At 51.2% G+C, this 23288-nt stretch overlaps 1 protein-coding gene and 1 non-coding gene across 3 annotated transcripts; both read left to right on the top strand.

The window, feature by feature from the left end:
• The first annotated feature begins 641 nt into the window (after window positions 1-641).
• CHD3 (chromodomain helicase DNA binding protein 3) lies at window positions 642-23012 on the top strand. Of its 2 annotated transcripts, XM_014789544.2 has the most exons (40): window positions 642-1992; window positions 2561-2673; window positions 3161-3331; window positions 3576-3700; window positions 4954-5237; window positions 5477-5607; window positions 5764-5914; window positions 6092-6285; window positions 6608-6841; window positions 7039-7242; window positions 7742-7953; window positions 8693-8824; window positions 9232-9331; window positions 9748-9939; window positions 10115-10315; window positions 10674-10811; window positions 11081-11202; window positions 11359-11532; window positions 11667-11808; window positions 12038-12169; window positions 12814-12931; window positions 13147-13271; window positions 13462-13693; window positions 13990-14156; window positions 14626-14803; window positions 15274-15339; window positions 15813-15898; window positions 16052-16185; window positions 16754-16898; window positions 17079-17241; window positions 17359-17480; window positions 17586-17721; window positions 17835-17936; window positions 18121-18249; window positions 18639-18747; window positions 18947-19079; window positions 19416-19611; window positions 20718-20881; window positions 21128-21254; window positions 21739-23012. In XM_014789544.2, exons 1-40 carry the CDS (start codon window positions 1893-1895, stop codon window positions 21858-21860), a joined length of 6006 nt encoding a protein of 2001 aa, XP_014645030.2. In that variant the 5' UTR covers window positions 642-1892; the 3' UTR covers window positions 21861-23012. The 2 variants fall into 2 exon arrangements, with proteins under 2 accessions (XP_014645030.2, XP_014645031.2); XM_014789545.2 differs by lacking the exon at window positions 17835-17936.
• Window positions 16318-16457, top strand: LOC147914905 (small Cajal body-specific RNA 21). The gene has a single exon (XR_015554818.1).
• Window positions 23013-23288: the final 276 nt, after the last annotated feature.

Below are 23288 nucleotides of genomic sequence, written 5' to 3'. Positions count from 1 at the left end.
TGAGGTAAAACTTTGGGAAAATATTTTTAGTCTGCTCATTATTTTTGTCTACCTAAGTGTGAGCAAAATAACCCTCCTAAAGGAAATTTATTCCGGCTGCCCTCCCTCTTTTCTCTAGAATATGAATTTGTACGTATTAGGGGTTTCTATTGTTTTTCATTCTGACTGCTTTGATTCTCACCATTTTGTTTTACATTCTTACCCAAGACCAATTTTATCCCTTCCCCCCTCTCCAGTCTCCTTACATTGTTAAACGTTTAAAATAATAGCACTCGTGTTGATGGGGGAAGGGAGCAGGAAGCCAAAAACTCATTTCTTCTCCCTCCCCCTTCTGGCAAGTCTAGAGAAATAATATAACATAATATATAGATGTGATTCCTTGGGGGTGGGGGTGGGGAATGATTGTGGGTGGTGCGGAAAATTCTGGTAGTTTCTTTGCAAAAGGTCTGAAAATACAAACCCACCCCCTGCGTGCAATACGCATGTGCAGCAGACCTATTATGGTGGTTCGTTGTGGGGGAGGGAGGGGAATTTGAGAAAAAATAAATATATGTGTGAGAGATTGATGGTGAGATTAGAAGGAGAGAGGGGCGGGCGGGAGGCGAGGCTTTCTGCGAGGCTCCTCCTGCTTTCTCCGGCTTGCCAGGCCCCGCCCTCCCGTTCCTCGCCCGCCCTCCTCCCTCGCAGTCTTCCCGAGATCTGAGCCAGGGCTGTGGGAGAGTCTGGGCTCCAGGCCAGCATTGAGTGGCTGGTGAGACAGAGGTTGGGACTTAGATTTGCGTTATTGCCCTTCCTTTCCTTTCCTCGCCATTCTACTTTGCCTCTCCCCATCACCGCCGTCTTTCCAAGTTGGGGAACCTCCTGCTGGGGTGGGGAGTGGGATGGCCAGGGCTTGTGCCCTACCCCCAGCTGGTAGTGACCGAGGCCGGTTCCCTGATCCTTAGCCAGTTGGCCTGCCCTTGCCACTGCCCCGGCAGTCTCCGTTTCCGTGTTCATATTAACCGAAGTCCCTGGGGTTAGGAAGAGCTGGCTGCTGGGGCATGGCGTCTTACTGGCTTCCTATTACAGTGCCCATTCTGTTTTCACACCCGGGACTTTCTGCAGCCGCCCTCCAATCCTAGAGTGTCTTCCTGCACCAGAGGACATAGGATGCTGGAGTTATGAGAAGTAGCATTGAAGGAAGGAGGTGCCCGTATTCTGAGGCAATGGAAACCTAGGCCTCTGGTGTTAATTGGGGCTAATTTTCCCTTGGCTGTTGTGGGAGGAAGGATTGTGTGTCCTAGAGCAAGGGGTTGGGCCAAGCCCAGGCTTTCCCTTCCTGCACAACTGCCTCTGCCTGGGCAAGACAGGTCTGGCTGGTTAGTCTAGTGCTTGCTAGGGGACGGAGGCCAACCAGGGCCCCATGTCTGTGTGGCATCAGTGTCTTCCTCTATGTGGAGTAACTCTCTGTCCCATAAGCCTTCGCAGACTGGCAGGGGTCATGGATAATGGGGTTGGGGGACATCAGGGAAGAACTGGCCCCAGCCTTTCTAACTGAGACGTCTGGGGAGAAAGCCAGGGACCTAGCCCTGCTTTTAAAAGCAGGTACAGGCTGTCCTCTGGATTTGTGCTCATGAGTATGTGTGTATGCTTGTGCAGCTGAGAAGGCATATGTGGGGTGTGTCTGTGCCTATATCTTTATTTGGGTATCCCGTACTGTTTATATATGAGTGGGTCAGAATGTCTGGGACCAAATCTGGAGACAAAGGGTTAAGACCAGGGGGCAAAGGGTAGGGCCCCTGAGTTCTCAAAGGGAACAGGGATGTGGAAATAGATTTGAAGGCAGATTCCACGCTACTTGGGAGGAGGACGAATGTTAAGGTAATTGTGGAGACTTTCTCCTGTAGGGTGTGATGAAGGAGCCAGACACACTGATCCTGTGGGCAAGACGTGAAAATGACCAGCTGAGGATTTTTTTTCCTCCAGGGCTGCGTTGGGGTGACAGGAGGCTTGGTGATTATCTGAGGAAATATAAATAGAGGCCTCCTACTTCGCAGAAAGGATGTCAGGGCCCCAGGATGTTAGTGTGAGAACCCAGGTGTCCACCTTTGGCTCTCTCTTCTCAGCATCTGGCTTAGGGAGCTGCCAGCTTGTGTCTCCCCACTCCAAGTGCTGGGGTCAGGCCAGGCCAGCAGCTGGGCATGGCTTCCCCAGTTCCTGGGCAGAATGCCAGCTGGCTAAGTGAGGGGGAAGGCAAAAGGAGCCCTGGCGGCGACTGAAAGGACCTGCCACAGTCGGAGCCCATGGCCTAGAGCCTGGGCCCTTGTTAGTAGGAGGGGAGAGAAGGGAGGGGTTTGGCTGCTCTTCCCTTCTGACCTCTGACCTCCCATTCAGAACCCAAGCATCCCAGAGTACTCGAAACACTCTCTGTTTGCATCCAGTGAAGGGAGGCAAGGTTTGGAGGAATTAAAGCCGAAGTTCCTGGAGAGTGGGAACTGAGGAGATGAGGAAGGGTGAGGTCAAGAGGCCACACAGACTGGGAACCTAGAGGCTTAGGTTTTTGGTGCTCTCTGCTCCAAAGATAAGGACGACATTCGGCTGCTGCCTTCAGCATTGGGTGTGAAGAAGAGAAAACGAGGACCCAAGAAGCAGAAGGAGAACAAGCCAGGAAAACCCCGAAAACGCAAGAAGCTTGTAAGTGTTAAGGACTCCTGTCTCTCCAGCAAGGCTCAGAAGACCCACTCCCAGAGACCTACATTTTCTCTGGTCCTGATTACCCGGGGGGGGGGGGTCCCAAAGTTAGAGAGGCCTGACTCCCCCTCCCTCCTCCTGCTAGCCTGTATCTCATGGATCTGGGACCCTAACCTCACTCACTACAACCTAGTGAAGAGCCCACTTATTGATGTGACTTGCCTTAGCAGCAGAGAAGCAGTTGAAAGCATAGGCTCTGGAGATAGACGGCATGAATTCAGAGCCCAGCACTCCTCTGTCTTCTTGGGCAATTTATTTAGCTCTCTGTGCCTCAGTTTCCTCATCTGCAAAAAAGTAGATAAAAATAGATTAGTTAGTATCTCATAGAATTGTTGTGAAGATTAAAAGAAATGATATATGTTATGTGCTAAGAACAGTTTCTGGCATGTGGTAGGGCTGAAGAAATGTTATTTTTATTTCTGTCCCTTAGGACAGTGAGGAGGAATTTGGCTCTGAGCGAGATGAGTACCGGGAGAAGTCAGAGAGTGGAGGCAGTGAATATGGAACCGGACCAGGTCGGAAACGGAGACGGAAGCACCGAGAAAAAAAGGAGAAGAAGACAAAGCGGCGGAAAAAAGGGGAGGGAGATGGGGGGCAAAAGGTGAGCAGAATTAGGGAGTGGGGGGAGAAATCAGTATTAAAGACAGGTATGAGGAGGCAGGGAGAGCCTGGTGGGGGGGTGGTGCTAAGTGGAGAGGTTAGTTTGTGAGGAGTGGGGATTGGTCTGAGAATGGAGCAGGAAGCAGAAAGCCCATGGAAGCTGGCGGGTGGGCACAGAATCATGTGGGTGGCCCAGGGTAGGGGCCAGAGCAGCAGCCGCCTCACTGAAGCCTGGTCTCTCCCAGCAGGTAGAACAGAAGTCATCAGCAACTCTGCTTCTGACCTGGGGCCTGGAGGATGTGGAGCATGTGTTCTCTGAGGAGGATTACCACACACTCACCAACTATAAAGCCTTTAGCCAGTTCATGAGGTGCGGTAGGACTGCAGAGTCCTTGTGAACAGATACTTTTAATTTTGGGGAGGCCCTGGACCTTCTGGACTCTGATAAAAGCTAAGAAACTGCTTTCCAGAGAAAGTCACAGCACATACACACAAAATTTTACACATATTTTCAGGGAATTCCTGGACTCCTAAAGATCCAATGACCCGGCTCAGGAACCCTTCACTGGGGGGTCATAATTCCAGTGCTAGGTTAGAAAACTCCCTAGTGACAAAATATAGTGAGGACTGACAGTACTCCCTGTTCCCCTTTCCACTGCATAACTGCTCTGTAGACTGGAGCTGAGAGATAACATCAATGTTCCCCAATTTCCTTTGCTCAGTTATCAAGTCCTCTGCCCCTTCCTTAGGCCCAGGTAATAATGGAGGATGCATTGCTGGCAGCAGGATCTGAGCTTCAATGGCTCCCCAAGTAGAATAGAGAATAGCAGAGATGCCTTTTGGGAAGCAGGCACTTTAACACAGCAGTTCAGTGCTCTGGTGGTTCAGGTCCGGGTATCATCTTGGGCAGTGTACTTCTTTGGTCTTTGGTTTCCGCATCTGTAAAGTAGGCATAATCATAGTATGTACCTCATAGGGGTCTTATGGGGATTTGATGGGATAATGAATGGAAAGCCCAGTACAGTCAGTGCCTAGCCCCTAGGGAGTGTTCGGTAGCTGTCATTAGCACTGTCGTCTCACCTACCTCACTGCTAAAGACAGTGCTTTTGTCAGCACCTTGGTCACCCATGTCCTCACAAGAGCTTAGCACCCCACCGCAGAGCAGAACCAGCATGGTCCATCAGACTCCACCTTCATCAGGGCCCATGGAACTTATTAGGAGAACACAGGGAATCATAGCAGCTCATAGTGTTATCGTGAAGACGAAATAAGACATAATATATGTGAAAATGTTTTATCAACTGTAAAGTAGTATTCAAAAGTAAAGCATTTTTATTGACATCATTCTTTTTGTTTATCCTTTTTTATCTTCTGCGCGTTTAAATTTTATTTTGCTTTTTTCTGTCTTTTTTTCTTTTTTATACTTTTTCTTTTTTTTAACCTTGTTTTCTTTCTTAAACTTTTTATTTATTTGTTTTTAAATTGATGTTATTCTTAATAGGACATATTTTCAACACCCAGGAATCCTGGCTTATACACAGATAGACTTAATTCATGAGGGGAAATGGCAGTATTCCCAGACCATCTGTGAAGGGTCCGAATCTTCTGCTTCTATATTTACAGGCCCCTAATTGCTAAGAAGAATCCTAAGATCCCAATGTCTAAGATGATGACCATCCTTGGGGCCAAGTGGAGAGAGTTCAGCGCCAACAACCCCTTCAAGGGGTCAGCAGCTGCTGTTGCGGCAGCAGCGGCAGCAGCAGCCGCAGCTGTAGCTGAGCAGGTGTCAGCTGCTGTCTCATCGGCTACCCCCATTTCACCTTCCGGACCCCCTGCCCTTCCACCACCCCCTGCTGCTGATAACCAGCCCCCACCCATCCGAAGAGCCAAAACCAAAGAGGGCAAAGGTAAGAAACCCTCTTCTTCTAACAACTGTCACCCCACCCTCCAGACCGCATGTTTTCAAATTATAGTCTAGAAGTCTTTTGTCTTCTCAGCCCTGATTGTTGTAGGAGAAATGCTTTCCAGGAAGGGGTGTCAGTGAAACCATGGCCCACAGAGGGGAGTCCAGAGGCCTCTGTGACCTCCATTATTCCAGGATGTCATGACCTCTGCTTTTTCTCCCTCACCCTCACTTCTCATTCAGGTCCAGGCCATAAGAGGCGGAGTAAGAGCCCGCGAGTGCCTGATGGACGCAAGAAGCTTCGGGGAAAGAAGATGGCACCACTCAAAATCAAACTAGGGCTGCTGGGTGGCAAGAGGAAGAAGGGAGGCTCAGTGAGTGGCCCATCCCCTGTCTGCTAACACCCGGGGATCAAGGGCCTGGGGGTCCAGACACAGAGGTCCATGAGGGAAGCTGGAGCGGGAGCCAAAGGCCTAGGGAGGGGAGTGGAATCAAGTTGGCCTCCCTGACAGCCACGGGGCTATGGGCAGTATGTTTTTCAGAGTGATGAGGGCCCCGAACCAGAGGCTGAGGAGTCAGACCTGGACAGTGGCAGTGTCCACAGTGCCTCAGGCCGGCCTGATGGCCCTGTCCGCACCAAGAAACTAAAGAGAGGCCGGCCAGGAAGGAAAAAGAAGAAGGGTAAGGGGTATTAGCTGTGTGTGATCCTGTCAGTCTGCCTTCCTCTCATTCCATCGTTGTCTTTCTTATTTTCAATTTTGACTTCTTTATTCAACCCTTCTCTCTCTCTCTCTCCCTTCCCCCATCCCTCTCTCTCTCTCTCTCTCTGTTCTCTTTTCCTCCACTGGGGTATGACAGTCCTGGGCTGTCCTGCAGTGGCCGGGGAGGAGGAGGTTGATGGCTACGAGACGGACCACCAGGATTACTGTGAGGTGTGCCAGCAGGGTGGGGAAATTATTCTGTGCGACACCTGCCCTCGTGCCTACCACCTCGTCTGCCTTGATCCTGAGCTTGACCGGGCTCCTGAGGGCAAATGGAGCTGCCCCCACTGTGTGAGTACCTGGTGCCAAAGTCTCACGGCCCTCAGGGACCCACCCATTATTTCCTCCTTGGTTCCAGGTGTCCTCTTCCTACCCCCAGATGCCTGAGCTTCTCAGTAACAGATGTTTAAGTGTCCAGGATCCTAGTTTGTTCCTCCCTCCTCATCCATTTGCCCCCCAGATCAACAGGAAACTGAGGTGTCCTGTTCCATCATTCCCACCAATCTTCTCTGTACTTCTAGGGTTTAGGTATCCTGTCTTTCCCTCTTTCTTCCTGTCTCACTCCTTATCTCCTTTCTTCTGCCTGTCTCTGTGTCTGTTCTTGGCCTCCCAGGAGAAGGAGGGGGTACAGTGGGAAGCCAAGGAGGAGGAGGAAGAATACGAAGAGGAGGGAGAGGAAGAAGGGGAGAAGGAGGAAGAAGATGATCACATGGAGTACTGCCGCGTGTGCAAGGATGGTGGGGAGCTCCTGTGCTGTGATGCTTGCATCTCCTCCTACCACATTCATTGTCTCAACCCACCCCTGCCTGACATCCCCAATGGGGAATGGCTCTGTCCCCGATGCACGGTGAGTGTACCCATTTCTCTCTGTTTACTGTCAGCCCTGACTCCTTCCTCATCTCGGGGGCCCAAATGCCCAGCTCTTTCTCTACTCTCCCCCACACTTAGCCTTTGATTCTCTTGTGGGACTCCTATCCTCCTACTCTAACAACGGGCTCTTTCTGTCTCTTTCTTTCCTCCTCCTTGTGTGTGTCCATCCCGAAGTGCCCTGTGCTGAAAGGCCGTGTGCAGAAGATCCTGCATTGGCGTTGGGGGGAGCCACCTGTGGCAGTGCCAGCCCCCCAACAAGCAGACGAGAATCCAGATGCCCCACCCCCCCGTCCTCTTCAAGGCAGATCGGAGCGAGAGTTCTTTGTCAAGTGGGTAGGACTGTCCTACTGGCACTGCTCCTGGGCCAAGGAGCTTCAGGTACAGGGGCCTCTCCTTTCCCCCTCTCCTATGACCCCATTCACTGCCATTCTAACTCTGTCTCACCACTCTGTTCTTTGGTCTTCTGTACCCTTTACTTTCGCTCATTTCAGGCCTCCAGCCCTCACACCCTAACCACTTCCTTAGTTCCATATGGAGACTTGGTCTTCAGTCCTTTTCCTCTCATCTCCATTAGATTTCATCCCTTAGATATAGCCTTCCTTAACTCTGTCTCTTCCCTTATCTGTCTTTAACCATGTTTTACCAGTATTCTCAATCTTAATAACCCTATTCCCTGCCTCCTTTTGCTTATTTCAGGCTCACCAGGCCCTGACATTGTATTCATTTTCCTGTTTTGCCTTTAACTTACTATGCCTCTCATCCCACCTCTTTCATAGCTCCCTTTCCCTTGCCATTCTTCCTGCTGGCCTCTTCCCTGTCCCCTTTTGTCCTCTCTGGATTTGCGGACTATCTGTTTTCCTTTCCTCTGCCCCATCAGCTGGAAATCTTCCACTTGGTAATGTACCGAAACTACCAACGGAAGAATGACATGGATGAGCCCCCACCCCTGGACTATGGCTCTGGTGAGGATGATGGGAAGAGTGACAAGCGCAAGGTGAAAGATCCGCACTATGCTGAGATGGAGGAGAAGTACTATCGTTTTGGCATCAAGCCAGAGTGGATGACCGTCCACCGTATTATCAACCACAGGTGAATCTTGGTCCACAGGAAGGCCCGCCTGGGGTATGCCACTATTCTGGTTGTGGTTATGGTCCCATGTTAGTATTTTTTGATTAACCAAATAATTGATCTAATGGGATAACTCCTGCTGCACCCCAGGCCCTTCTGGCCTTGTTTCCTCTTTGGGGATGAGAGAAACCAGGAGGAAAGTCCAGCCCAGCACTGACTCTTTTGTCGTTGCTTCTTGTCATCTCTAATAGCGTAAGAAATGACACATGAGTCTGGGGATCGGGGCACAAAAGCAAAACACGGAAAACGTGATTCATCCAGACCAGTGTTTCTAGTATTTCTTCATAGTACTTAGTACTGCCTAATGTTATACTGTAGACTTATTTTTCTATTTCATTGCTGCCTTCCCCAGTTGAATGTGAGCTCTGTGAGAATAGGGTCACTTGTCTGTTTTGTTCACTGCTGAATCACTGGTGCTTGGAACAATGCCTGGCATGTAGTAGATGCTTAGTAAATACTGATTGGATAAACAAATGATGTTGAAGCCCAGGGATGTTTTGTGATAGTTGATTTTTAGGAAGCTGTCCTGAAAAAGGGTAGTACTTCAGCCATTCTAAACTCCCTTCCAATGGCCCACTACTGAGGATTAGGTAACAAATTCTGCATGTTTGCTGATAATCGTATTTATATGACTTCTTTCTATTTGTGAACCATGTTATTTTTTTCCTCCTGCTCCTCCTCTTGGCCTCTTGCCCCACAGTTTGGATAAAAAGGGGAATTACCACTACTTAGTGAAATGGAGGGACTTGCCATATGACCAGTCCACATGGGAGGAAGATGAAATGAACATCCCTGAATATGAAGACCATAAGCAAAGCTACTGGAGACACCGGTGAGGGAGCCGGGTGATAGGTTAGAGGGAGTCTGAGGATGAGGGCATTGAAAGCTAAACCTCCAGCATAAAATAAGGTACAGTAGGGACAGACCTGATTTAGAATTCAGGGCAGTAGGAGCCTGGGCTGAGTTGTTTGGGGCGGGGTTGGTAAAGAGGCAGTGTGAAGAACAGACATAAAATCTAGCCTGAGTAATGGGGAAGAGGCTGTTCAGGAATGGGGAGAGTTGGCATTAGAGGTAAAATCCAAGGGGTGAGGGTAAATAGCCTAGGAGAAAGGAAATGTGAGACTCTAGGTTATGGCAAGTGGGAGGGAGGTCTAGAATGGGTTCAGAAGAGTTGGGGGGAGGTAGGAGGCGGTGCGGATCCCAAGGACCAGGCCTCACTGAGACCCGCTCTTTTCCCAGAGAACTAATTATGGGGGAGGACCCCGCCCAACCCCGCAAGTATAAGAAGAAGAAGAAGGAGCTGCAGGGTGATGGGCCTCCCAATTCTCCTACTAACGATGTAAGTCCTCTCACTTGGCCTTTCTCCCATTTCTGGAGCCGTGGTGATTGAAGATTTCCCGAGGGCTAATGACAGAACTTCCCAGAGTTTCAACAACCTCTTTGAACAGTAGCTCTTACTTCAGTATTCAGCTTTGCCCCAAGAGTGGCCAGGAAGTTTGGCATCAGAGCAAGAGAGCCACTAGAGATAGCAGCACACAGGGTTCTTCCACCAGTTTCCTTCCCCGTGGTGCTGCTGGGTATTTTTTTAAGGAATGAGGGGGAGGGATCAAGAAATAGAACTTTTATAAGCTTAGGTCATAGTAGAGGCAATTGTAGTTCAACTTGATATCAGTGCCAGGGAGCGGGGAGGAGGAGACCAAGACCAAAGGAACAGCTGACAGTTCCCTTGAGCTTTCTGACTTCTTGACTCTACAGCCTACAGTGAAATATGAGACTCAGCCACGGTTTATCACAGCCACTGGAGGCACACTGCACATGTATCAGCTGGAAGGGTTGAATTGGCTACGCTTCTCATGGGCCCAGGGCACTGACACCATTCTGGCTGATGAGATGGGGCTGGGCAAGACCATACAAACCATCGTCTTCCTCTACTCACTCTATAAGGAGGTGCTGGATTCTAGGGCCCCTGAGGGAGACAGCCAGGCTGAGGCCTAGCCTGGACTGGGGAAAGTGGGAGTGGAGGATGAGGGCAGAGGAATGGGGGAAGGGGCGTGGCAGGCAGAGGACTGGGGTATACAACTGCGAGCCTAGACTAATGGTCCCCCTTACCCTTGACTCCCAGGGCCACACAAAAGGTCCCTTCCTGGTGAGTGCCCCACTCTCTACCATCATTAACTGGGAACGGGAGTTCCAGATGTGGGCACCCAAGTTCTATGTGGTGACATACACGGGTGACAAGGACAGCCGAGCCATCATTCGGGAGAATGAATTTTCCTTTGAAGACAATGCTATCAAAGGTGGAAAGAAAGCTTTTAAGATGAAGGTAAGCCCCTCTACCTCATATCTTCTAAGACCCTCAAATCTGTCACTTCTTCACCCCAACCAGGATTTCAGTCCCTTTATTCCCCACTCAGCTTTCTCCCTGCTTTCCTCCACCTACCCTTACACCTCTGCACTCCAGTCCTGGAGATGTAGCAGGTACTCCCAGGGGTGTACACAGACCTGTCCGTACTGGACACGTGGTGGAAGTTGGGGAGTCATGGAGTCAAAGTTAGAAGACAGGATAACCGGCTCTCTTTGGGAGTCACTGTCAGGACGGGTGTCTGGGTGAAGAATGGGGGTGGAGATCTAGGTACTTGGGTGTCAGGTGGCAGCCGAATGGACAATGGTTGTGTTGGCAGAGGGAGGCACAGGTGAAGTTCCACGTTCTCCTGACATCGTATGAGCTGATCACCATTGATCAGGCAGCACTTGGCTCCATCCGCTGGGCCTGCCTTGTGGTAGATGAGGCCCATCGGCTCAAGAACAATCAGTCCAAGGTGAGTGAGATACCCAGACCTCAGAAACTTGAGGCTGTGAACTCCTACTTGCCCTAGTCCTAAACACTAAAGTGCTGGGGACTTTCTGTAGTCCAGGAGGCAGTCTCCTCTGGGGAGAAGTCCAGGTTGGAAGAGGGAGAGAACTAGGGATTTGGGGCCTCTGATCCTGAAGGAAATGGGAGCTGGGGGCAGGAAAAGGTCGATACTGTGGGCCAACCACTTGCCACTAATGGGCCCTTTCTCCTGCCTTTCCTTGCCCCATTTTCTAGTTTTTCAGGGTCCTCAATGGCTACAAGATAGATCATAAGTTGCTGCTGACAGGGACTCCATTGCAGAATAATCTGGAGGAGCTCTTTCATCTGCTGAACTTCCTCACCCCAGAGAGGTTTAAGTAAGTGGCTCATTAGGGTAGTCTGCAGAGATGAGAGGTGTAGGGGCTGAGAAGATGAGTCAGTGGAGGATTCCTCTGAAGTGAAGAATAGAGCCTGAAGTCAGGGGCAAAGAACCTGACAGCCTCTTCATTTCCTTTTCTCCTTCTGGCTACTAGCAACCTGGAGGGCTTCCTGGAGGAGTTTGCTGACATATCCAAAGAAGACCAGATTAAGAAACTGCATGATTTGCTGGGGCCACATATGCTGCGGAGGCTCAAGGCTGATGTCTTTAAGAACATGCCAGCCAAGACAGAGCTCATCGTTCGAGTGGAGCTGAGCCCCATGCAGAAGTGAGATGCAAGGCGGGTTACCTGGACTAGGGGTTGGGGATTAGGTGGCAGCTTTCCAAGAGTTGGTGACCAAGTTCAACATCATAATTGCTTCCTTTCTTATGTCTCTTCTATGCCCCTACCCTGGTCTTTAGGAAATACTACAAGTACATCCTGACTCGAAATTTTGAGGCCTTGAATTCACGAGGTGGTGGGAACCAAGTGTCGCTGCTTAACATCATGATGGATCTTAAGAAGTGCTGCAACCATCCATACCTCTTTCCTGTGGCTGCTATGGTAGATACAAGAGCTGGGAACTGATTAAATGCCTGGCCTGTCTGAAAATGGAGGGAGTTGAGAATAGGGCTTGAGCTGGGCTGGGAGGCCAGGGACTGGATTTCTGAGAAGAGTAGGAATTTAGAAGGTCTGGAGGCTAGATTTGGGCTTCTAGCTTTCTAGGCACAGTCAGAATATGGGGGCACATTTCCTGACCCTGTCATCCTCCTTTTTCCTCCCTTCTTTTCAGGAGTCCCCAAAACTCCCCAGTGGAGCTTATGAGGGTGGGGCACTTATTAAGGCATCTGGGAAGCTCATGCTGCTACAGAAGATGCTGCGGAAGCTGAAGGAGCAAGGCCACAGAGTACTCATCTTCTCGCAGGTGACCCATCCCCATAGCTCTTTTTCACCATCAGATTAATCCCTTACCTTGTTCCTGGGGCTGCCATGGTATGAGAGCTTAGGAGATTACACCTTTAAGAGTTTCTGGTATAGCTAAGTTCATCTTGCCCTCTGATCCCTGTTCTTAATTAAGGCTGTTGGAAGTTGTAGTCCAGCTTCTTTGAAGCCGAATGGGGAGAAGAGGGAGGGTGAGCCATCAACCTCCTTAAAGAAGGTCCCTGGGCCTGGTACTATTTCTTAACCTTATTGGGGAGGGAGGAGAGCACAGACCTTTTGGAAATCTGATGAAATCTTTGAGTCCATTCTCTAGAAAACGGCACATACAATTATACAGTTTTGTACAGATTTTCAGGGGGTTCATAGATTTCCCTGGAACCTTTTCATGGGTCTCAGAGAAGAACTTCTGCCTTAGGAGAAAAGATATTAAATCAAGAGAGTATGACAAGAATGTGGAATGAGGAAGAGCTGGGGCTCAGGGAAGCAGCATCAGGAGAGCGTCTGACAGGGCAGGGGTACAAGTGTGAGGATTGGGGCTGAGGAGGTAGAAAAAGATCATCGTCAGAACAGACAGGGTGCATCCCAGTGCCTCGTCATTCTAGACTCTTTCCTTTTCTCTTGCTCTAGATGACCAAAATGTTAGACTTGCTAGAAGACTTCTTAGACTATGAAGGCTACAAGTATGAGCGCATTGATGGTGGCATCACCGGTGCCCTGAGGCAGGAAGCCATCGATCGGTTCAATGGTGCGGGGGGAGATGCCCTGGTCCCTGCTGGGCATGAAGGCCCAAGAAACCTGTGCCTCAGTCCCTGGGATGGGAGGGGGCTGGCCTGGGAGGATATAGCCACCTGGGCTTTTAAGTTTGGGGCATGGTTATTTGTAGTCAGGGAACATCTAGGAGCAGGTAGACAGAACTGCTGGGTACAAGAAAAGCCTGATCTCCTAATTCTCACCTCCTAGCTCCTGGGGCCCAACAATTCTGCTTCCTCCTGTCTACCCGAGCTGGGGGCCTGGGCATCAATCTGGCCACTGCCGACACTGTCATCATCTTTGATTCTGACTGGAACCCCCATAATGACATCCAGGTGGGAACTTGCCCCCTGGAGCCCCTATACCATTTTGCAAGGAGACACGGGTTCATGGTGGAGGGTGTCATGTTCGGGGGTCAGAAATAAACCTCTTGGCGGGTAGAAGACCCTTCCTTACCAGCCTCCTTTCCCGAGCATGTGGGCGGCATCTCCCCTGGCCCATCCCCTCCTTCTCCTGTTCCTGCAGGCTTTCAGCCGTGCTCATCGGATCGGCCAGGCCAACAAAGTGATGATTTACCGGTTTGTGACTCGTGCGTCAGTGGAAGAGCGAATCACACAAGTGGCCAAGAGAAAGATGATGCTCACACATCTGGTGGTGCGGCCCGGGCTGGGCTCCAAGGCGGGCTCCATGTCCAAGCAGGAGCTGGATGACATCCTCAAATTTGGCACCGAGGAGCTGTTCAAGGATGAAAATGAGGGTGAGAACCTTTTTGGCAGCTCCCTGAAAGCAGGCCCCTGCTCTTCCGTGAGCACTACTCTTCTGAAACCTCTGAAGAAAATCTCTTCTGTGCAGTCCGTGGAGGAAGGTTAGCCTCTTTCCCTACCTGTAGGGTTGAAAACAACAGATCTCTACATAGACTCCCAGGGAAAGGGCCTTCTCCTCCAGAGCTCCCGTGAAAAGCAAGCAGAGCAGGTTCTCTTCTGACCTTTCTAAAGTTCTGCTTGAGGTTGTGGTTGGAATTCAAAGTCCCCTCTTGTCCCCTCTCTTCACCAGGGGAGAACAAGGAGGAGGACAGCAGTGTGATTCACTATGACAATGAGGCCATTGCTCGGTTGTTGGACCGGAACCAGGATGCCACTGAGGACACTGACGTGCAGAACATGAACGAGTATCTCAGCTCCTTCAAGGTGGCACAGTATGTGGTGCGGGAGGAAGACAAGGTGAGAGCTTGGGGCCAGATACTGTCTATCCTGGGCCATCTCTGAAAGACAGTGTCATTTACTGGACCTTGAAGTAGAAGGATCCACCTTTGCTCTTGTTTTTTGTCTGATCTTTTACCGTAGTGCCCAGCAAAGAAAAAGCAATAGTGGACCTCAAACAACTTTTTGGTCTAATGGGTGACACCAGACTTTGGAGAAAACTTAGGCACACAAAGTACCAATAAACACGGAAGGGTACTTTCAGAGTCAGAGTGGGAGGGACACAGAGGGCACTAGAGGAGAGGTTTAGAAAAGAGGGAAATAACAAGGAGGAGAAGCATACTGCAGGTAAGAGGTAGGAAAATGTGCAATGTCCAGAAAACTTACACAGAGTTGAGGAGATCTAGGAAGCAAGAAAGTAGGGATTTTGTTACGGTGGAAGAACTGGGTGAAGAGAAAGGACGCCAGCATTCATTCTGCTGCTCTTCAGATTGAGGAGATCGAACGAGAGATCATCAAGCAGGAGGAGAATGTGGATCCTGACTACTGGGAGAAGCTGCTGAGGCATCACTATGAACAACAGCAGGAAGACCTAGCCCGGAATCTTGGCAAGGGCAAGAGAGTTCGAAAGCAAGTTAACTACAATGATGCTGCTCAGGAGGACCAAGGTGAGGACTCCCCCTCATGCAGAAACCGAGAAGGGAAGAGTGCTGAGGAGGGGCTGTGAGGCTGGGGCATTTAGAGGGAAAGAGAGAGGACTAGAAGTCAGGGCCTTACCTGCTAAGGGGAAAGAGATTAGGAAGGGTCAGTAGGAGCTACCCAGAGGCCAGGTGGGTTTGCAGGCAATCTAAACTATCTGGTTGTTGCAGTGGGCTCATGTGGACACTCAGGGGTCCTTGCTTAGAGTGGGATATACAGGAATCAGGAGGCACCCAGAGTCAAGGTGGGTGGTGAGTGGATCTGGTTCAGGATATGTGGCCCAGAAGTCAGACTGTGGACAGTCATCCAGCATCCCCAGGAGGACCAAGGCCAGAATGAAAGGTACAGAAGTCTCTGAGGGGAGACATCCAGGCAGAAAGGGCCTTGAAGGGCTTATCCAGGGATCCATCACTGACCGCTGAGCCCTTTCCCCTCACAGATAACCAGTCAGAATACTCAGTGGGATCAGAGGAGGAAGATGAAGACTTTGATGAGCGTCCTGAAGGTGGCATGTTTTCCTGACCTTCTGTCACAGCTCTTCCCATTTCACTTACCCATGTCCTTTAAGCCCACTTTTTTAAGTACAAATAAATGCTTTTTTATAGAAAAACTAAAGACTGCAGATAAGCAAAAGTAAGAAATATCCATAATCTCTCCACTGTTAAAAGTACATACTATGAATGTATAACCATGCAGGCTTAGATGCCTAGATGATAGATTAAGAAAGGTTACATCATTTTACATTCCCACCATAATCTTGCTGGCATCAAATATTTGCTACTAATTTTTTAATATGACTTGATTCTTTTAGACCTACTGGGTTAATAGTTCCGAAAGTGCTTGGAAGAAAATTAGAAGTGCCTCAGACATGACATAGGCCTTCCTTGTGTTCTGTATCTTGTGGGAATGGGGTGCTGAGAAAGACTGAGGGGTGGAGGAGGTAGTGGACCTACTAAGCAGAGTCACCTCCACCCCCAGGGCGTCGACAGTCCAAGAGGCAGCTCCGGAATGAAAAGGATAAGCCACTGCCTCCACTGCTGGCTCGAGTTGGGGGCAACATTGAGGTGAGAGCTGGGCCCACACCCCTGAGAGTTCCCTAAGGAGAGAATGAAGGCCGGGGAGTTGGAAATTGAGGCTGAGTCCCCAAGGGTAGAAAGGACCAAGAAATGAGATCCCTGGACATTCATCACCCAATCCCTCCTTGCCCCCCACTTCAGGTGCTGGGATTCAACACCCGTCAGCGGAAGGCTTTCCTCAATGCTGTGATGCGCTGGGGCATGCCGCCACAGGATGCCTTCACCACTCAGTGGCTGGTGCGGGACCTGAGGGGCAAGACTGAGAAGGAGTTCAAGTGAGTGTGGGTGATACAGGGCTGAGTTGGATGAAAGGGTAAGAGCTTTGGGTGTTACTTTCTTTCTCTTGGCCACCATATGATGTGACCTTACTCAACTGATCACCATGCTCCCTGCCATACAACATTTTCTGGCTCGATTTCCTGGGGGGTGGGCTGAGTCTACCCCACCTCCCCTCAGACGAGCCTAGAGTAGAGAGGCTGAGCTTCATCCCCCATGGGAGAGGTGCTTAAGATAGGAGCCTCGCCTGGGCTGTCCTTGCCTCACATTTACCTGGCCACAATAACCTGGCAGGGGAGCTGGTGGAAAGGATGAAGAGCAGACTGATGGGGCCTAGAAGCAAAGTACCAAGGCCAAAAAGACAGTGGAAATACCAGAGGAGGGCCAGATGGGGGAGTTAGGATTTGGAGGGCTGGTAATGGTGAGATCGAGAGACCCAGGGGAAGAGCCTTGGAGGCACCCTGGGGAGTTTAGGGTTTGGGGGTTTAGTCATCCCTGTGCTCCCCTCACTACCCTCTGTCCCTCCTAAGGCTCTCCTAACCTGCCCACCACCCCCATGCTCCCTAGGGCTTATGTGTCTTTGTTCATGCGCCATCTCTGTGAACCTGGAGCAGATGGTTCTGAAACCTTTGCTGATGGGGTCCCTCGGGAGGGCCTGAGTCGCCAGCAAGTGTTGACACGCATCGGAGTCATGTCTCTCGTTAAGAAGAAGGTATCAGTCTTCCCCTCACCCAGACTCAAGCTGGCCACCTAGGCTCTGTCCTTTCTCTGCCTTACGTCCCTGAGTTCTGGACTCAGGCCGGTGCAAGATGAGGCAGAAGGGACTGGAGCTTCCTATGTGTCCAGTGGCTGGAGCTGATCCATGTCCCTATAACTCCCCTGCCCCCCTCAGGTACAGGAGTTTGAGCATATCAATGGGCGCTGGTCGATGCCTGAGCTGATGCCCGACCCCAGTGCTGACTCTAAGCGCTCTTCCAGAGCCTCCTCTCCTACCAAAACAACTCCCACCACCCCTGAGGCTTCTGCTACAAACAGTCCTTGCACCTCTAAACCTGGTAATCTGGGGTCGGGATGGCAGGACAGATGGAGATAGGGCCAGTGTCTGGCAGACGCAGAAGGATTGGAGTCAGGGTGGGCGTTTCTGCCTTCTTCACTCTGCCTTCTCCCTGTAGCTACTCCAGCTCCAAGTGAGAAAGGAGATGGCATAAGGACACCTCTTGAGAAGGATGAAGCTGAAAACCAGGAGGAAAAGCCAGAGAAGAATAGCAAAATTGGGGAGAAGATGGAGACAGAGGTGTGTGACTACCTGGCTCCCCTGGAAGGGAGGGAGTAGAGGGGTCTTGGAGGTCAGGTACCTGGGAGCCCTCTGCTTCATCCTGACTCCCTTATCCTCTTCCAGGCTGATGCCCCCAGCCCAGCCCCATCACTCGGAGAGCGGCTGGAGCCAAGAAGGATTCCTTTAGAGGATGAGATGCCAGGGGTACCTGGAGAGATGGAGCCTGAATCTGGGTACCGGGGGGACAGAGAGAAGTCAGGTGGGTGTATGGCCTTAGGGGTGATAGAGGGTTTAGAATTTTGGGGTTCCCTTTTCTGGGATCAGGGGATGAGGGTGACATCCTCCCTTCCTGTCCCCTACCCCCTCCCACAGCCACAGAGTCGACGCCAGGAGAGAGGGGGGAGGAGAAGCCGTTGGATGGACAGGAACACAGGGAGAGGCCGGAGGGGGAGACAGGGGATTTGGGCAAGAGAGGTAATGGGTGGAAGGACTGGACACCTGGGTCCTTGAGGGAATCAGGGGAGGTGGAGTCTGGGGGACCAAATGCATGGGTCCTGGGTGGGTAGCTGTTCCAAGGCCAGTACAGTACAGGGAGTGGTCTCGGGCCCTGGGAGGAGACTGTCCTGAGGTGTTAGCTCTGTTCTATCTGCCCTAGCAGAAGATGTAAAAGGGGACCGGGAGCTTCGACCTGGGCCTCCTCGAGACGAGCCACGGTCCAACGGGCGACGTGAGGAGAAGGCAGAGAAGCCGCGGTTCATGTTCAATATTGCAGACGGTGGCTTCACAGGTGGGGGAGATTCTCACTGCCACCTGTGCCTCACTGGGATTTGCTTATGCTCGTGAGGTTAATCATTTTGCCTGAGGCCTCCTGTTACCTTTAATTCCAAGTAACTGCCAATGAAATGGTGCATGCTGTCTCTGATCCTTGCCCTCATTCCTCCTCAAGTGTACTCTTAACTCCATAGCTGTCTTTAATCCCCCCTTTATTCTGAATCCTAACTTGAACCTTGTTGGTAACTACTTTTATTCCTAATCCCTAACCTTATCTTTACCCGTTCCTCTTAGAGAGCTCATAGTTCTCAACCACTCTTCAATTCCCTCATCTGTACCTGTCTGTTGGGCTGGATGTGGTTCCCAAACTCCTGATGCCTCATCTATCTTCCTTTCTCTTTTAAGAGCTTCACACACTGTGGCAGAATGAGGAACGGGCAGCTATTTCCTCGGGGAAACTCAATGAGATCTGGCACCGAAGACATGACTATTGGCTTTTGGCCGGGATTGTCCTGTATCCTTTGCTACAAACACAAGGAAAAAAAAAAGATTCTCTCAACCTAGAGAGAGGGGAACTAAAGAGAAGACGAGTCCACACCCAGGGAATGGGGGATTGTGCCACACTTTGGGGGGATAAGGCCAAAAGGAAGAAGTATTCACAGCCCAGCTCATCCCAGTTAAATTCCTTGATGGTCCCCTTCCTTCATCGGCAGCCATGGCTATGCACGGTGGCAGGACATCCAGAATGATGCTCAGTTTGCCATTATCAATGAGCCATTTAAAACTGAAGCCAATAAGGGGAACTTTCTGGAGATGAAAAATAAGTTCCTGGCCCGGAGATTCAAGGTGGGGATCAGGGAGGAAAGGAATAGTGTTGAAGGGGGTCTCGGGTCAGAGGTGGGACCATATCTGGTTGGAATGTAGGGAAGGTAACACCTTGAGGGTGGCCCCGACACTTGAGGCTAAGACCAGAGTGTAACCTTGTGTCTGGGACTGTGGTCTGGATTGGGGTCAGTGCTGGGGTTGCAGTCAGTATTGGTGTGGATCTGGACCACAAGCTCTGGACCAGCAGCGAGGGCAGTGTGGACCAGCACTGCGTCTGGCCCCCCATCTACTTGCCCACTGCTTGCAGATCCTTGCACTTACACCCTCCCCACCCCCTCCCCCCACCCCCGCTCTCAGCTCCTGGAGCAGGCGCTGGTGATCGAGGAGCAGCTTCGGCGGGCGGCCTACCTGAATCTGTCGCAGGAGCCGGCGCACCCCGCCATGGCCCTCCACGCCCGCTTCGCCGAGGCCGAGTGCCTGGCCGAGAGCCACCAGCACCTCTCCAAGGAGTCGCTGGCGGGGAACAAGCCGGCCAACGCCGTCCTGCACAAGGGTAAGGGCCGCGGCGGCCCCGCGCGGGGGAGGGCCCACAACGCTGCGTAAGTCTTCACCCCGCACCCCTCAAAATCTTCCCACCCCTGTGACCCCTTTACCCTCTGAACCACCCCCCTCTGACCTCTAACCCCACCCCGACCCACCTGGCACTCCCTTGGTTTTTAGCCTCTAGGATTTGTACGGCCAACCCTCATCCATGCCTAAAAGCATTCACGTCAGTGCCTAACAGAGGGACCTTTCCCCTCAAACTCCGTAAGACTGTGCCACGTCCCCTCCACAGGGTGGAACTTCTTCGCTGACCCACACTCCTGCCGTACTGCTAATAGCACCCTCTCCGGGGCCTTGGCCTGTGTATAGTCCACAAAAATCCTTACCCCCAGTCCCATAAATCACATTTCTCATATCTCATTCACCCCATGAGGCAGAAACCACCCCCCACCCTTTGACCCTACCCCATGAAACTTCCCTTTGACCTTCAACCCTTCCTTCCAAACCCTCTTACCTTGATATTAATAGATTAAATTCCAAAGCCCTCTAACCATCTAACCCTATCTGATGTAGTAACTGATTCCTGGCCCCTTTGATTCCTGTTCTAATTCCTTGAATCTGCAATGCTGACCCTCTAACCTCCCTCCCCCCTTACATATTAAAACCTTGATTCCTTAAATCTTTGACACCACTTACCACCTCCCATGCCTCCTGACTATTTCCTCACCATCATCCCCAACCCCAAACCCTCACTCTTCCAGTACGGGATGTTCTGACAACTCCCCGCCCCATGTCTTCCAATGTCCTCCCTATCTCCCTTTTCTCCGTATTCCCTTTTCTTTTCTTGTTTCTCTCCATCTGTCCTCTGTGGTGATCTGGTCTCTCTGCCTCTTTACCTGACACTTTTTTTTTCCCTGACACTTTTTCTTTTTCCCTGAGTCACTCTCTTTTTCTCTCTACTTCTGTTACTTTCTTGGTCTCTGGTTCTTTGACATCTGTATCCTTCTCTCTCTCTGACTATATCTGTCCGTTTGACTCCTCATCTCTTTTCCTGGCTCCATCTCTCCCTTTCCCTGTCTTTCTCTTGCCCTTCTTTCTCTGTGGCCCGGGCCCCAGTTCTGAACCAGCTGGAGGAGTTGCTGAGCGACATGAAGGCGGACGTGACCCGCCTGCCAGCCACGCTGTCCCGAATACCCCCCATCGCAGCCCGCCTTCAGATGTCCGAGCGCAGCATCCTCAGCCGGCTGGCCAGCAAGGGCACAGAGCCTCACCCCACACCGGTAACCCTCTTTCCCCTAACTCCAGTTTTCCCTGTTGGTACTCCTCCTGCACATGTGTAAACACTTCCATCAGAATCTTATACGACATGGAAAAACAATTTGCTTGAACACACTCATCAGCCTTGAGTCTCCCTACCTGTGTTACACCCTTCAGTAGTTCTGGAGGTTGGCCCATAGTGTTTCCCTTACACCTTCTTTCCTTTCAAGACTATGGACCTTCTAACTTCAGCTTGCTCTCTATTCCAGGCCTTCCCCCCGGGTCCCTACGCTACACCTCCGGGGTACGGGGCAGCCTTCAGCGCCGCACCCGTAGGGGCCCTGGCCGCCGCAGGCGCCAATTACAGCCAGATGCCTGCAGGGTCCTTCATCACAGGTCAGCTGGTGACTTCCTGCTCCTTGCTTTTCCCATTCCTCCTTTTCCAAGCTTCATCCCTGCTCAGCTACCCTTTTACTGCTCTAGTCCATCTCATTTCAGTCCAGCGTTTTATGGAATGGAGTTGTCTGGGCTTTGTTCTTCCCATCCCTTTCTTCTCTTCCATTCCCATTGTCAGAAACCTTATCCAGGGTTTCGTGGTTCTGTGGCTTAGTAGCTCTTGCCTGAGCTTCCTCCATCTGGGTTACTTTGGGGAAAGAGAATATGAAATCGGAAGGGGGTATAATGACAATTGGAACATGTGTTCCATCATGTGGCACAGGGGAAAATCTCAGGGAGAGGGGCCCACCCTGGTCTTCCCATTCCTACCCTGGAAAATCAGAAGTGGCATGAGGTGACCTAGAACTAAGAACATACTATTGTCAGTAAGTGATGTTTGGGAGTGAAGTAGGGATTGACTCTTCCTCACCCCCTTCCCAAACAGCCGCCACCAACGGCCCTCCAGTGCTGGTGAAGAAGGAGAAGGAAATGGTGGGGGCATTGGTGTCAGACGGGCTGGATCGGAAGGAGCCCCGAGCCGGGGAGGTGATCTGTATAGACGACTGACCGGATCCCAGGCCTGCCCTTCACCCAGGCCCCGTGCCCGAGGCCGACCCCCAGCTCAGGCTCTGGGGCCTGCTGCCAATCCTCCACCTTCCCCACCCCTTGGGCCACCACTGGGCTAGGAGCCCCTGTGCCCCTCTCTACAACAACTCTCTTCAGGAAGGGCCCTTTGTCTTTCTCCCATGCACCTTTCCCACCATGCTTTGAAGACTGTGCTGGTGAGAAGAGGTCTGGGTGGGAGGTGGTTAGCAGGGTCTTCTAAGTACCTTTATCTCCCAAACATATACAGCTTCCCAGTAAATGGTTGGGGAAAGAAAGAGGTGGAGCCTTCCCAGTCTTTATTCCTGCAATATAAGCTCCATCTCTTGCAAAAGTGGGTGATCAGCCTTGCCTGGCCTTTAGGAACTTTGGTGGGGAAAAGAGCTTTGAAGAGAAGAGGGGGACTTGAGAGAGGGATGACAATGAACCCTGGGAGGGAGGAAGGGAAGAGGAGGGGTGGCTGCATGTTTCCTTCCCCTACCTCTCCCCAAATGGAGGGTGGAGCAGTTACAAGGGAGGGAGTCAATTGCTGTTCAGCCTCAGAATAAAGGCGCCGTTCACTGGCTCAGTTACCTCCTGTGTACCAGCATTTTGTGTTGGGAATCTTCCCCCCTCCCTAGGGACCAAGGACCACTCCTACAAAGAGAGTAATGGTTGGGTGATACTCCCTCAAGCCAAAGAGGAGCTCCCCAATCTGTCCTAGGGACCCAGGTAACCTAGAAAGGGTGGGAGAGAACACAACGGGCCAGATATGGGGGGAGTCCCCGGCTCTGGGGCTCAGGTTCTTGGAGGACTTCTGCCCTCCCTCCTGAAGGCCTGGATACAGACTAAATTTGAGTGGGTCAGGCAGGGGGCCTACTCAGGGGACTTCCTTGCTTTTGGGACCAGAGCAAAATAGTAGAGGGCAGGCTGGGGAGACACAGGCACATCCTCTTCCCCAGGAGGGGCCGGGGAGAGTGGCAGTTTGCATGGCAAACCCCCCACTTACTCTTCGCTGCCCCTTCACTTTCTTGCTGCCCCTTTCCCATCCTCTCTTCACACCCACTCCTGGTCTGTCCCAATCCCTTCTTCTGTATCAGGTTTATTGGTTGTACATATAAATTATACTTTCCTTTCTGTGTACTGTTATTTTTGAATGGGGGAGCTCTTAGGGTGAGGGGAGGGATGAGGAAGAAAGGGTGTTGCTTTCTGCCGTTTCATATTATCCATCTTTTTCTCTTTTTTTAAATCTTGTGACTTCCTGTTTCTCATTTTTATTTCTTGGATTATCAACCAAAACTCTGAGGCTTTTTCCAACCCCAACGCCAACGTGATGAGTTCATTGTACAGACGGAGGGTGAGCAGAAGGATACCTGCACAGGGCTCAGGCTGAGATCAGAGAGGTAGCGGGGC

Source organism: Ceratotherium simum, chromosome 16, assembly GCF_057802395.1.
Source record: "Ceratotherium simum simum isolate JZ-2026a chromosome 16, ASM5780239v1, whole genome shotgun sequence".
Classification (NCBI taxonomy): Eukaryota; Metazoa; Chordata; class Mammalia; order Perissodactyla; family Rhinocerotidae; genus Ceratotherium; species Ceratotherium simum.
The sequence above is the reverse complement of the archived record's forward strand: the minus strand, read 5'-3'. Positions and strand labels throughout refer to the sequence as shown.